Below are 15,452 nucleotides of genomic sequence, written 5' to 3' on the forward strand. Positions count from 1 at the left end.
TGCTAAAAGAAACAAACTCGATGAACGATGGAATCTGTTAATGATTCAGTTGTTCTGTATTTTTCTTCATAAAGAAGGTTATATATAGATATATTTACAACACAAAATCAGGAGAGAAAAAAGAAGCAATTCTATTCTAAAGAAACAAGATAAGCCTGTACAAGAAACAATATATATCAGATATGTTAATTGTGCAAATCTCTATGATTACGTAATTTACTCCTAATTAGGCAGTTTATTCCAACACTCCCCCTCAAGTTGGAGCATGAATATCTATTATGTCCAACTTGTCAACTATATCATGATATCTTTCCAGACACTACTTTTGTGAGTTTATCAGCTAACTTGTCTTTTGACTTGACAAACGGGAACTGTATAATCTTCTGGTCTAGCTTTTCCTTGATGAAATGCCGATTAACTTCAACATTTTTGGTGTGATCGTGTTGTACGGGATTCGGAGTCCATTTCGGATCTGCTAAGGCATCCTGCACACTACTACTAAGAATAGATACTTTGGATAATTGATTAATAGTAAGTGTATACGACTTGGACAATCTGTGAGTAGAAAGATAATTACTAATTGGATACTTGACATTGGCTCTAAGGTCAAGTTCATACTGTTTCCTTGGTACACCCTTATTTGATCTTTGTGGATATCTAGGAGCCAAATTGTCATAAGAGTTACTTGTTTCATTACACTCATCAAGTATAGGACTCGAGTTTACCTAAGTAGAAATGTTAGTGTCCAGGACATTCTGAGTTGATTTTTTGGTCGATGGTGTTATCATGGGCAACTCTTCAGATGTTGGTGATTTTTTAGCAGACGTTGATATTTATAATTTTATAGAAGGAACTAATAAATCTTCATCACATCTTTCAAGGAGACTTTGCTGACTGTTATACTGAAAACTTTCACTTATTTCTTCTAGTTCTAAGAAACCTGTTATATTTTCTTATGGCACATTCTTTTCCCTAAAGCTCTCCCCTTGAAGAGAATGAGGTGTGACTTCCCCTGAATAGTATGGTTCGGATTCACGAAAGGACACATCGAAGGTCACATGTAATCTTTTTGTGTGTGGATCATAGCATCGGTATCCCTTTTGGAAATCAGAGTAGCCAACAAATAATACATCATTTAGCACAAGGATCAAGTTTATTCCGCAAAATTTTTGGAATATGGACATGTACTGTGCAACCAAAAACCCTTGGTTTAAGATTTGGGACATGTGGCAGTGAGAAGAAAGCTTGCATCTTTTGTTGATGAGTTCGGAAATCAAGTACGCGAGAGGGGACCCGATTAATTAGATAAATAGCAGACTTCACTGCTTCTGCCCAGTAGAACCGAGGCATATTCATGCTAAAGAGAGAAGCACGAACAACTTCCATGATTTGCCTATTTTTCCTTTCTGCCAAGCCATTTTGTTGTGGAGTATAGGTGTCAGAAGTATGACGTCGAATCCCTCTTTCGCTTAGGAACTTCCCACAGTTTATATTCTAGAACTCCAGTGCGTTATCAATTGGCCAAATATGAATCTGCCTTTGATATTGAGTGCCCACTATATTGTAGATGTAACGACCCCAAAATGGACCGTCACCGGCGCTAGAATTAAGGTCGGCTTAAGGCCGCCAGAACCCGTAGCAAGCCTGCTATACTCTCTGTGTACCTGTAAATTTCATCCATGATCATACATTTTCTGTGAAAACAAAAACTCTTTTCTGAATCAAGGCTTAACCTGTGCATGCACTATCTCTGTACTCTGTACTCTGTACCCCTGACTAGAGCTTGCTCTAGATGGGTTAACTCATACCTGTTAAGCCTGATTTTTCACAAAATCATCAAAAACACTCTCTTTTACCCTAATCATGCAACTCTCTCCCAAAACCTCATAAAACCTTCAGAAATCATAAAAACAAGTTCAGGATCTTCACTTACCTCTTGTACCCAAGAAGATGAACGATCCTAACGTGGAGTTTTGGAGCAACTCTCCTTCAAACTCTCCAAACTTCACAACTTTGTGTTTTTAGTTCAAAACCTTCAAACAAGCATCAAAATCATTCAAATCTTTGCAAGATTAGTGAAAACATGAAGCAAACTTAAGGAAGACAGAGTCTCACCTCATAAAGTGAAAGAAAGAGGCAATCCTTATCCTTTCAACCGACTGAGGGCCTTTTATAGGTGGCTGGCCAGACCACCTTCGGCGGCCTATCGTGAAACCGAAAGCCATGCATGTTCGGCGGCCGAACTTTCACCTTCGGCGGCCGAACCTGGCTTTTCTGCCTTGGTTCTTTTCTTTCAACAACACATTTCCTTATACTTTAAACTATGAAATATAGCAAAACCTTGTAGAAAAACATAAATTTGACCCTTCTAGAGACGTCCGACTTCCCGGACTCCACCGAAAAGTAGAACTCCGATGCCGGACTCCAGCCGAGTATTACATTCTCCCCCCCTTAAGAACATTCGTCCTCGAATGTTCCTCAAAAAAAACAAATAAACGTATCAAAAGGAGGAAAACGAACCTCAAAACAGATATGGATACTGCTGGAGCATAGACTCCCATGTCTCCCAAGTGCACTCTTCTAGATTATGGTGGTTCCACAGAACTTTCACCATCGGAATTTTCTTGTTCCTTAGCTGTCTGATCTGCGTGTCCAGAATCCGTACTGGCTGCTCTATATAAGTGAGATCTCTAAGAATCTCCACATCAGGCTCATTTAGAACCTGATTCGGATCTGACACAAATTGCCGTAGCATAGAAACATGAAATACCGGGTGAATCCTTTCCATAGAAATAGGTAAATCCAGCTTATACGACACATTCCCGATCCTCTGTAAGATCTCAAAGGGTCCAATGTATCGTGGAGCTAACTTACCTTTTCTTCCAAAACGAACCACTCCTTTCATTGGAGACACCTTTAGCAATACCATACTACCCTTTTGAAACTCTATCTGCTTTTTGCGTACGTCTGCATAGCTTTTCTGTCTACTCTGAGCTGTTATGATCCTCTCTCTGATCATAGGCACTATTCTACTGGTAATCTCTACCAACTCTGGCCCTGCAAGAGCTTTCTCGCCTACCTCTTCCCAACAAACAGGTGATCTGCACTTCCTCCCATACAACACTTCATAAGGAGCCATCCCGATGCTAGCATGATGACTGTTATTGTAGGCAAACTCCACCAGAGGTAGATGCTGCCTCCAAGAACCGCCAAAGTCTAACACACACATTCTGAGCATATCCTCTATGGTCTGGATGGTCCTCTCTGACTGTCCATCAGTCTGCGGATGGAAAGCAGTGCTAAAATCTAACCTTGTGCCCATTGCACTCTGCAGACTTCGCCAAAATCTGGAGGTGAACTGAGGTCCTTTGTCTGAAACTATAGACACTGGAACTCCATGAAGTCTCACTATCTCATCTAGATAAACTTGTGCCAACTTATCCACAGAATAGTTACTCCTAACTGGAATGAAATGAGCAGATTTCGTGAGTCTGTCCACAATCACCCATATGGAGTCTATCCTGTTGGACGCTGCCGGTAAGCCCACTACAAAATCCATAGCTATATTCTCCCATTTCCATTTTGGAATCGGCAGTGGGTTAAGCATTCCAGCCGGCTTCTGATGTTCTAATTTCACCCTCTGACAAACCTCACAGGCTGTCACGAACTGCGCCACTTCTTTCTTCATGGCTGGCCACCAATATACCCTCTTCAAATCCTGATACATCTTGGTGGCTCCTGGGTGAATACTATACTGCGCATTATGAGCTTCCCTCATAATGTCTTCCTTCAGACTGCTACTAGCTGGTACACAAAGTCGACTCCCATAGCGAAGGATCCCTTTGCTGTCAAATCTGAACTCTGCACTGTTGCCTGACTGAACAGTCCTGGCAATTTTCATCAACTCTGGGTCCTCGTGCTGTTTCTGAGCTATCTGCTCCAGAAACACAGGTGTCACTCTCATCTGTGCTATCAATGCACTTGTACCAGACAACTCTAGCTGTAACCCTTCTTCAATGAGCTTATAAAGCTCCATCACTACTGGTCTCCGCTCTGCTACTATATGGGATAAACTGCCTAGTGACTTCCGGCTTAGGGCGTCTGCCACAACATTCGCCTTACCCGGATGATACTGGATCTTACAATCATAATCACTTAGCAATTCTACCCATCTCCTCTGCCTCAAATTCAGCTCTCTCTGGCTCAAGATGTACTGTAAACTCTTGTGATCAATGAAAATCTCGTATTTAACCCCGTAGAGGTAATGCCTCCATATCTTAAGTGCAAAGATAACTGCTGCCATCTCTAAGTCATGGGTGGGGTAATTTAACTCGTGCTTCTTCAACTGTCTAGAAGCATAAGCAATCACCCTATCACTCTGCATCAAAACACAGCCTAATCCCACTCGAGATGCATCACAGAACACTGTGAAATCCTCATTACTAACAAGCAAAGCTAACATTGGTGCTGATGTCAATCTCCTCTTGAGCTCCTCAAAGCTCTCTTCACACTGGTCTGACCAGACAAACTTCTGGTTCTTCTGAGTCAGTTTGGTCATAGGAGCAGCTATCTTCGAGAAGTCCTGAACGAACCTCCTGTAGTAACCTGCCAGTCCCAAAAAGCTTTTAATCTCAGTCACTGTAGTGGGTCTGGACCAGTTAGCTACAGCCTCTATCTTCTTGGGGTCTACCTCAATCCCTTCTGCTGATACCACATGTCCCAAGAAGGCAATGCTCCTCAACCAAAACTCACACTTAGAGAACTTGGCATACAAACCATGCTCTCTCAGTATCTGCAGAACTATCCTCAGATGCTGGGCATGCTTCTCTGCATCTCTGGAATACACTAAGATGTCATCGATAAAAATAATAACAAAGTGATCCAGATACTCGCTGAAAACTCTGTTCATGAGATCCATGAATGCTGCAGGGGCGTTAGTCAACCCGAACGGCATCACTAAGAACTCATAATGCCCATATCTGGTCCTGAAAGCTGTCTTTGGCACATCTGCCTCTCTGACTCTCAACTGATGATACCCGGATCTCAGATCTATTTTAGAGAAACAACCTACTCCAGCTAGCTGGTCGAATAGATCATCAATCCTCGGTAACGGATACCTATTCTTGGTAGTGACCTTGTTTAACTGTCTGTAGTCGATACAAAGTCTGAGGGATCCATCCTTCTTTCTGACAAAAAGCATTGGAGCACCCCAAGGTGAGGTACTAGGGCGGATGAAACCCTTATCTACCAAATCCTGCAACTGTTCTTTCAACTCCTTTAACTTTGCTGGCGCCATCCTGTAGGGAGGAATAGAGATAGGTCTGGTATCAGGCAGCAATTCTATTTCAAACTCTATCTCCCTATCAGGTGGTAGTCCTGGTAAGTCGTCTGGGAACACATCTGAAAAGTCTCGAACTACTGGTACTGCGGCTGGTTCCCTAACCTGTCTATCTAGCTCTCTCACATGAGCTAGAAGCCCCTGACAACCCGTCCTAAGCAAACGACGAGCCTGAAGGGCTGAAATCAAACCTCTGGGTGTACCTCTCCTGTCTCCTCTGAAGACACATTCTGACCCATCCTGGTCTCTGAGACTCACTATCTTCTCTCTACAGTCCAAGGTCGCACCATATGCAGATAACCAATCCATCCCTAGAATGACATCAAAATCTGTCAAGTCTAGAACCACAAGGTCAGCTGGAAGGCATCTACCCTCTATGAACACTGGACTGAAACGACTGACTGACACTGCCACTGATGGGTCACACTTGGGTCCACTGACCCAGAGAGGATACTCTAACTTAGATCTGATCAAACCCAATCTCTCTATGGCTCTCGAAGCAATAAAGGAATGAGACGCACCGGGGTCCATCAAAGCATACACATCTGAACACCCAATGATGAGATTACCTGACACCACTGTGTTCGACGTGTTAGCCTCCTCCTGTGTCACAGTGAAAATCTGTGCTGGGGCTACCGGATTTCCACCTCGGGAACCTGCTGCTGAAGTAGAGGCTGCCCCTCTCCCTCTACCTCTACCATTACTCTGAGGCATGACTGGAGCTGCTGGCTGTACCACACTGCCTGAACTCATCTGCTGGGATGGTGCAAAAGTCACCTGAGGACATTCCCGAGCAAAATGCCCTTCCTGTCCACATTTATAACAGGCTGAAGATCCCAACTGACAAGCTCCCTTGTGTGGTCTCCCACATCTCCTACATACTGGACTGCTTGCGCCAGAGCTTGAGCCACTACCTATTCCCAGACCAGACTTGACTTTACTCCAGAACTTATTATTTGTTCCTTTTGCCTTTTCCCATCTTTTGTTGCCTGAAGTTCCTGAACTGGGGGCCTTAGAACCCGAAGCCTGTGCTTTTGACTGTCTCTGAATATTGGCACTTGCTTCCATTTTCCTGGCTGCGTCCACTATAGTATGGAGACTCTCCTTCTCTGCTGGAAGAATCAAGGAAGAATACCTGGGATGCAATCTCATAGTATATCTCCTTGCCTTCTTTTGATCAGTATCATAGGCCTGACCCACGTACTGAAGCAAATCCAGAAACTTATCTGTAAACTCACCAACACTCATCTCGTCTGTCTGTCTCAACTGTTCAAACTCTATTACCTTCATCTCCCTGGAGCTATCAGGAAAAGCCCACCTTGCAAACTCATTGGCGAACTCTCCCCATGACATACTATCCATCCTGGGCTCAATATAGTTCTTGAACCATTCTCGAGCTTTCTTACACTTCAGTGTAAACCCTGCCATTTCTATGGCTCTGCTATCATCTGCTCCCAACTCACTGGTTATCATCCTTACTGATCTAAGATATTCAAATGGATCATCTCCTGGATTGAACTTAGGAGCATCCAATTTCAAGTACTCTGTCATTTGCACCTTACCTCCAGATGAGCTAGGCTGCTGTGCTGCAACAACAGGGGCTACTGGTTCTGATTGTGGTGGTGGAGGTACTGGGTCATTTAACTCTGGGTGTGCTGCACTTGGATGACTAGGTGAAGGTGGATACATAGGATATGGTGGGTAATAATGAGGATAAGGCATATATGGCATGTAAGTAGGATATGGGACAAAACTAGAGTACTCCGACATACCTCCCATCGGATACCCTGGGTCCTGAGAAAAGGCTGGATAACCAAACCCTGAGGTCTGAGCGCCTCCCTGAGACTCTCCCATACCTTCTTCAGATCTGCCTACACTCATGCTTTCATCTATAGACTGGTCAAGCTCCATAGCCTCCCTCACTTCCTCTGATCTTCCTCCTCTCACTGTACCTCTTTTGCTCTCGTCTACAGACCTTCTAGGGTCTATTGACGTATCTTCCCTGCTAGATCTTTGTGACCTTGCCCTTGGCAATGCAGGAGGACGAGCAGCTATTCTCTCACTATCTGGTGGGACTCCAGTCAATCGAGCTAATCGACGAGTTCCTCGCATTTTCACTCTGGAAAACAACACATAACATAACATATCAGCATAAAAGTAACTCATATATCTCAATACTGCACATGCATATCATGGCATTTCATAGCATCAAAATAGACAGGACTCAACATCCTATCCTAGTGGACATGATTCCCTATTGTGCTTGACTTCCTCTAACCTCTATGAGCCCGACACTCTCTCTATAGGTCCGATCATGTGAACCTAGGGCTCTGATACCAACTCTGTAACGACCCCAAAATGGACCATCACCGGCGCTAGGATTCAGGTCGGCTTAAGGCCGCCAGAACCCGTAGCAAGCCTGCTATACTCTCTGTGTACCTGTAAATCTCATCCATGATCATACATTTTCTGTGAAAACAAAAACTCTTTTCTGAATCAAGGCTTAACCTGTGCATGCACTATCTCTGTACTCTGTACTCTGTACCCCTGACTAGAGCTTGCTCTAGATGGGTTAACTCATACCTGTTAAGCCTGATTTTTCACAAAATCATCAAAAACACTCTCTTTTACCCTAATCATGCAACTCTCTCCCAAAACCTCATAAAACCTTCAGAAATCATAAAAACAAGTTCAGGATCTTCACTTACCTCTTGTACCCAAGAAGATGAACGATCCTAACGTGGAGTTTTGGAGCAACTCTCCTTCAAACTCTCCAAACTTCACAACTTTGTGTTTTTAGTTCAAAACCTTCAAACAAGCATCAAAATCATTCAAATCTTTGCAAGATTAGTGAAAACATGAAGCAAACTTAAGGAAGACAGAGTCTCACCTCATAAAGTGAAAGAAAGAGGCAATCCTTATCCTTTCAACCGACTGAGGGCCTTTTATAGGTGGCTGGCCAGACCACCTTCGGCGGCCTATCGTGAAACCGAAAGCCATGCATGTTCGGCGGCCGAACTTTCACCTTCGGCGGCCGAACCTGGCTTTTCTGCCTTGGTTCTTTTCTTTCAACAACACATTTCCTTATACTTTAAACTATGAAATATAGCAAAACCTTGTAGAAAAACATAAATTTGACCCTTCTAGAGACGTCCGACTTCCCGGACTCCACCGAAAAGTAGAACTCCGATGCCGGACTCCAGCCGGGTATTACAGTAGAATTTCTGAAATGCTGTAGGAATATCACCTTTTTTGTAAAGCAGAGACATCCAAGTCATTCGTGTGCACTCATCAATGAATGTAATAAAATATCATGCTTTAGAAATAGAAAGAATCTTTGCAAGGCCCCAAATATCAGAATGTATAATCATAAATGGTTCAGAACATTTATTTAAGCATGGTAAATAAGAAATACGGTGATTTTTTGCTAGTTCGCAAATATCACAATGAAAGTCTGAAATATTCGAATTTGAAAAAAGATGTGGTTGCAATTTCTTAAGATATCCAAATGAAATATGTCCTAATCATCGATGCCATAACCAAACAGTTGCTTGAACTTTGTCTCTACTACTCGTTTGACATGCAAGGTTATTTTTCTATCTCTCATTCTTTGTCAAATCCAAGTAATAAAGTTTGCCCCTTTTAACACTATAACCAAAAATCTTCCGGGTCAGAATATCCTGAAAGACACAGAATGAGGGCCAAAAAGTTACAGTACACGCAAGAGAAGAGGTTACTTGGCTAACCGACAAAATGTTATATTCAAGAGATGGAACAATCAAAACAGTATCTAGAGTAAGGGTACTAGACAAGATGACTGATCCTTCTTCAGTAATTGGAGAAATACCAAGGGTACTAGACAAGATGATTGATCATTCTTCAGTAATTGGAGAAATACCACAATTAGCTGTAGATATAACAGATTGTGAAGAAACACCAATGAATTGTAACTGCCCTGAATCTCTAGTCATATGATCAGATGTACTTGTATCAATAATCCAAGTACTATTCTTAGAAGTTGCAGAGAGTACATTTGTCTTACCAACAATACCTGGGTGGGTAACGTTAGCTGTAGGTTGTGATTTGTCCTCTATATTTTATTGGACCTCTGTTGTGGTTGAATAATAATGGTGTTGGGGAATACAAAATACGATGTTGCAGATGGTAAGTTATGGTGGTGATTTCAAGATATGAAATTCGAGAAGCAATTCTTCCAGAATCAGAATTGCTCTGATACCATAATGAACGATGGAATCTGTGAATAATTCAGTTGTTCCGTATTCTTCTCCGGAAAGGAGGTTATATATATATATATTTACAACACAAAATCAGAAGAGAAAAATGAAATAAGATAAGCCTGTACAGGAAACAATATATATCAGATCTATTAATTGTGCAAATCCCTATGATTACGTAATTTACTCATAATTAGACAGTTCATTCCAACAAAACTAAATTCTTCTAGAGTTGACAAATTAATTTTTTCCTATTCATTTATATCCGCTTGCAGTTTTCGTTTCACTTGGAGTTACAACCCTGATCATCATTAAAAGTAGGATTTTGAGCTAGGGAAAATTTACATAAATGAATTTATTATCATATTAGAGGAGATGAGATAGAAATCATTAGGTGGTGAATATTTTGACAAAGTGAGAAAGTAGATAGGTTTGAAAAAAAAAATGCAGTAGATTAAATTATAATTGCTTGAATGCAAAATTTAGATTCTATATTTTTATTTTCATTTAGTAGACTTTAATTTGAAATTTTGGGTTATAAAATCGGGTTTAAAATTTTAAATTATCTAATTAGATTTATTGATTCTTTTTCTTTTTTTTATTTAAATTTTATATAAATACTTAGTTTAGATTTTTCTGAGATAGTTGTTTTGAATTATATAATTTTTCATGCATCTAATTCAAAGTGAATTGAGCAATACATTTAGCAATAAAAGTCTAAATTAGTTCCTAAATTTTTTAGCAAAGTTCAAATAATGGCAAAATCAAATTCTAGACTTTGCATTCATGTCCCAATAATAAGATATTATTTTTCCAATAATAGACATTTTGCATAATTTTAAGTAATAAAAATAATTTAATATTTTTAATTCTTGTATTTTTATATTTTTATTAGTTTAAGACTAGTAAATAACTTTTGATATGCAAAATTACAAAAATAATATTTTTTTATGAAAATAATATTTTTATTAGATCAGAATTTATATGAAATCATTAGAAAAGTTAGGAATTTTATTTGAGCAAAAAGATCGAATTGGACTTGCATGGACTTAATAAAAAGTTTAAGAAACTTATTGAACTTCTCATATTTTAGCATACGGGACCCTGAATAATGCAACAACTGAATTTAGGGACTAATTTGAACTTCTTATTATATTCTACTTCCATAACCCAAATTATAAAAATTACTGAAACCGTACTGCACCCAGTGGTGTACCACGTTCTAGATCTACACTGGTTGTTATTTCTCCAACCTTATCAACTCAGAAAGTGGAAGCAATGCATGGAGGGGAATGTCTTCTGGTATATTCTCTGTTAAAGTTTCCTTGTAATTTTATCATGGCTGGGAGCGAACAGAAAAGTTGTTGTGGAAATCAACTAGAAATGTTCGGGGCCCCTGGGTGGCAATTTTTGGGAGATTACACACCAATTGCAAAGCAATTTCACAAACAAACTTGTCTTTAAGTGTAACTTTAGTGTTTACACTGCTTTTGCTTTTGAAAATAATGCCAAGCAGATCTCAAGTCTGGTTCACCAAAATGGAACAAAAAATCAGCAATAGCATAGACAAGCATGTGATTCAAGCACTGATATCTCAACAATGAAAGCATAACTGTTCATATCAAAACCAAAATCTTTTCCCCTTTAGGAAAGGAAAATTGCAGATGCATATATAATACTTGTTTTACTACAATAGTTAAGGCGTATGCTAGCTCAGACGACCGGTTACATTACATCTAATTCAACAAAATCAAATCAACTGATGGTAGTGGCGATGATGTGGGGAACAAATCAGAATACATAAAATAATGTTTTATTCTCCAACTCAGTTCTGAGGTGAAAAAAATAAGGCCAACTCAGGATATCATTGAGCAGAAGCTCTTCAACCCTTAATTGTCTCATTCACTTACCCCCTACTTTGGATTCAATGTCATTGGTTGTTAGATGCTGCAGCAATTTTCTTTGATCTCTTGCTCGTCTGTATCTTAGAATAGAGCTTCTTTGTTCTAATTGCCAACAGAACATCCAAACCGAATCCAATGACGCATGCAATCGCCATAACAACGAACACAATCCTATAGCAATGGGCACCTACACAAGTGTTGCCACCTCCTGGCGTTGGGGTAGCTTCTGCATCATATAGAAGTCCAGCAAGCAGACCAGAGAAGAGAAGGGAACCAAGTGGTAGGTTGAGGATTAAGATGTTGTAAATTAGACCATAATACTTCAGACCAAACAACTCAGACGCAGTTGGAACTGTGACAGCCAGACGAACGCCGTAGCAGATTCCAACAACAATCGAACCAATGTATAGAGAACCAGGCATTGCCATGGCCATGAGGATATACCCAACAGCCATTAAAATTTGAGATGCTGCGTTCCAGAGAGGCCTTGGTGTTCCAGCTTTCCTGCAAAACAAGAGCGGATATTATTCCGTGATTAAGACAAACTGATGAAGCCATTTACGATTATATTCATTCAACCATCTTTTTCTCTCACAGAAGCTGGCCCCTTAGAAATTAATAATAGGAAGGCTTAACCACCTAATTTAGTAACGAGTCGACAAGAACAATTCAGGACTCTTACCACACTGCACATGGAAAAAGGATGGCTTAACAGCCTAAAGAGTTGATCCAAACTCGAGATATTTTCAGAATCTCAAAAGGTGGACCCAGCTATTAAATGAGAACCATTGACGAAGCTACTTGCATGAAGTAATAAATTGTAAACAGTAACAAAAAAGATTAAAAAATCCACTTGACATTCAATAAGAATTCACATCCAGGCCGAAAGTTGAATGCAAGCTCATGTCACAGCACCGTGATAAGGATGTCATAAAGAAAGCTACATTCTAACCCAAAAGAGAGAGAGAAAGAGGGTGAAACCAAGTCACAGCTAAATATTGACCGTTCATTTGCCAATAGATCTTCTATTTGATTGACTTTTGGTAATCCAGTTCCATTTATTAAAAAAAATAAAATAATTTTTTTTTAAAAAAAGAAAAAGGCATCCTAACGACTATAACTTGTGAAGCACGCTGCGAGCGTCAAACAGATCGTTTAGGTAAACTAGATTGCAAGGGATAGCAACACAACTGATCACACAAACCGTGTTAGTTTCATAAACCAGCTCATTCAAACTCTGCTTCAATTCTACTCTAAGCTAGTGGATGTCCAGCAACAGAAATCAAATCATCTTGATCTCTTTAAAAATATGAAATTTTTTTTTCTTTGATGGAAAGAAAGAGAAAAAATTCTAACACCTATGTCCAACCCCTTTAGTTGAATATTATCATATGCATCTTATTATAATACAACCACAATCTAAATCCAATAAACAAATGAGGGAAGCATAATAAAGAAAATTAATTTGCACTACTCCCCAGTCCCCATCGCAAATATCAATATCAACAGGAAAGGGAAATATCATAGCATAGTTTATCAAAATAAGACCTGAATACAACTTGATTTGATCTAGTCCAGAGCGCAACTCGAAATTTAGTAAAAGATTCGTGTCCGATAGGAACCAACTCCCACCAGGCTACCAAACAGAATCTGCACTAGAAATTCCTGTGCAATAGAAAAAAAAAAAGCTTTTTGCGGTTTCTACCAAAAAAAAAGTGCTTTTTGGGGGTGATTTAGTTGTAATTCAACTTTACTTCATTTTTGTCCTTTTAGCCAATTCTGTGGGGAACTTGATTCACACCAAAGAAACCAATCACATGGATTCCTTTCCACCTTATTTTTGCCTGTGGTTTGTGGTAAACCAGGAAATAGAAATAAGTCATCAATACATAACAACCTGAGTGTTGGTAAAAATTTATTTAGATTAGGTCTAATGGAATTCTCAACGCTAAATGCATCTGAATAAATATTAGAAATCTATTCTCTCAATCTCCGAATTCTCCTATAAAAAAAAATTCAATTCTCAATTTAAACTAGGGATCCATATGGACCGGTCTAAACGAGAATTTTCCATAAATATTGCCGCTGATGCCATTTTCAATTTTTTTTTTAAATTATACTAATAGAATTGTTAATAAATAAAAAATAATGTGACAGAACAAGAAGCAATCCTTCCAAAAAACTTACTAATTTTGATTTAAAAAATATGGGATCAATATCAAGTTTTGATTAAAAAAATAAAAGAATTAATTCAAGCTACTAATTAAACAATTGATGAGAAATTAAACTTACTTGATGAAGAACTCTGAGACAGAACCCGAAGCAATCCTTCCAAAAAATCCCCAAATGCTCGTAAGAGAGACGAAAATAGAGATGTCAGCGTATCCAAGAGCCAAACCAATCTGTCCCATGTTGTTCATCACAGCCAAACCCGTACCCACTCCACAGAGAAATGAAACAAACAAAATCCAGAAGTCCAACTTCACCATCGCTTCGAAAATCGTGTGATCTTCGCCGATCACCGGCTTCCTCTTTATCTGCACTACTTCCGCCGGTGGTTGAGCAACCACTGACACTGCCGCCGTGGCATCCTCCTCTGCCGGTTTTTGTTGAATTTCTCGCTCGTTTTCTCCATTCAACAATGGCTCATCCATCTGTTCTTCAACATCATCTGCTTTTTTCTTCAAGCGGTTCAGATTCCAGCTTTTCACAAAAACATAAACTGGAACTGCTAATGGAGAAGCTAGAAGAACTAGCAATATAACTGAAAACACTAAAGAAAGAACATGGCTAGGATTACTGATGAAGCCATATGCTAACAAATAAACTGCAACAATAACGGCCACAACGTTGAAGACAGAGAAATATTTGAACTCTTGTTTTTCTTCTTCGGAGGTGGCAGCCGGAGGGATCTCACGGAGGAAGATGATGGCAGCGAGACAGACGGCAAAGGGTATAATTGCGAGCATGAGGAGGAAGCTTGAAGGGTTGTCCGAGTAAAGAGCAGAGCAGAGGTCGGTAAAGATGGCAGTGCTCAGTCCAACATAACCCTTCAAGATGCCAGAGACAGGACCTCTGTTTCGCCGGAAGTTGCGGATGCAAGTTACTAGAACCGCCGTGTTCATCCATGTAGTACTGTTGCCTCCCAAACAGAGGAATATGCACATCTATATTAAAAAAAAAAAATTGAATTCCAAATACCCATCATTAGAAGAAGAAAAAAAAATTACTTTGACATGGACCCTTTTGACAATAGGAAAGGGAAAAGAATTTAGATGAACAGTTCGATAAAATGCGACATTGAACAGTTCCTCTTCGGGAGTAGTGCAAATGTACCTGCCAGTAAGGAAGTGGTTGAATTCGCCCACTAACAACAAGCCATTGAGCACCGTAACCAATAAGACCTTCAATTGAGCCAATAAGAAGAATCACCGGAGTAGACAAGCGGTCAGAGGCAAGACCAGCAAGGAGGCCAAAGGCTTTACCAACATCTTTAGCAACGGATAAATTGTTAAGCTCGAGTTGAGTCAAGTTCATAAGAGTCTTGAGAGCATCAGAATAGTTAGAGAAAGTGTAATTGTTGCCTGAAATGGCTTGAACCCAAACGGCGGTGACAAAGCCAAGCCATTTAAAAGCAGTGAAAGAAGAGGACGAAGTTGAAAGAAAGCCCATAAAAAATCTTTTGCTCTAAGGAAAATGAATGAGAGGATGAAAGGGAAGCGATTGTGTTGAAATGGAGGCGCTTTGTGTGTTTTTATAAAAGAAAATAGATTTTTTTTTTCTTTTTTCTTTTTTTTTTTGGGTTGAGGACGTTATTGTAGCTTATTGCGACACGCCCGTTGTAGTTTTGCTTTTATGTTATATATATTTGCGACACGCCCGTTGTTTTTAATATTTGCTCTCAGCTTTCATATATTTTATTTCATTGAATTTCTTGTCATAAAAATACGTTTCCAAATGTGGTAATTAAATGTC

General features: G+C 39.8%; 1 protein-coding gene across 1 annotated transcript; it reads right to left on the bottom strand.

The window, feature by feature from the left end:
- Positions 1–11,165: 11,165 nt before the first annotated feature.
- LOC110625939 (protein NUCLEAR FUSION DEFECTIVE 4) lies at positions 11,166–15,215 on the bottom strand. Its single transcript, XM_021771651.2, has 3 exons — positions 14,814–15,215; positions 13,770–14,644; positions 11,166–11,981 (listed from the first exon to the last, which is right to left on the bottom strand). The coding sequence occupies exons 1-3, from the start codon at positions 15,147–15,149 to the stop codon at positions 11,504–11,506; spliced, it is 1,689 nt and encodes a 562-aa protein (XP_021627343.1). The 5' UTR covers positions 15,150–15,215; the 3' UTR covers positions 11,166–11,503.
- Between the last annotated feature and the right edge of the window lie 237 nt (positions 15,216–15,452).

Source organism: Manihot esculenta, chromosome 11 (genome assembly GCF_001659605.2).
Source record: "Manihot esculenta cultivar AM560-2 chromosome 11, M.esculenta_v8, whole genome shotgun sequence".
Taxonomy (NCBI): domain Eukaryota; kingdom Viridiplantae; phylum Streptophyta; class Magnoliopsida; order Malpighiales; family Euphorbiaceae; genus Manihot; species Manihot esculenta.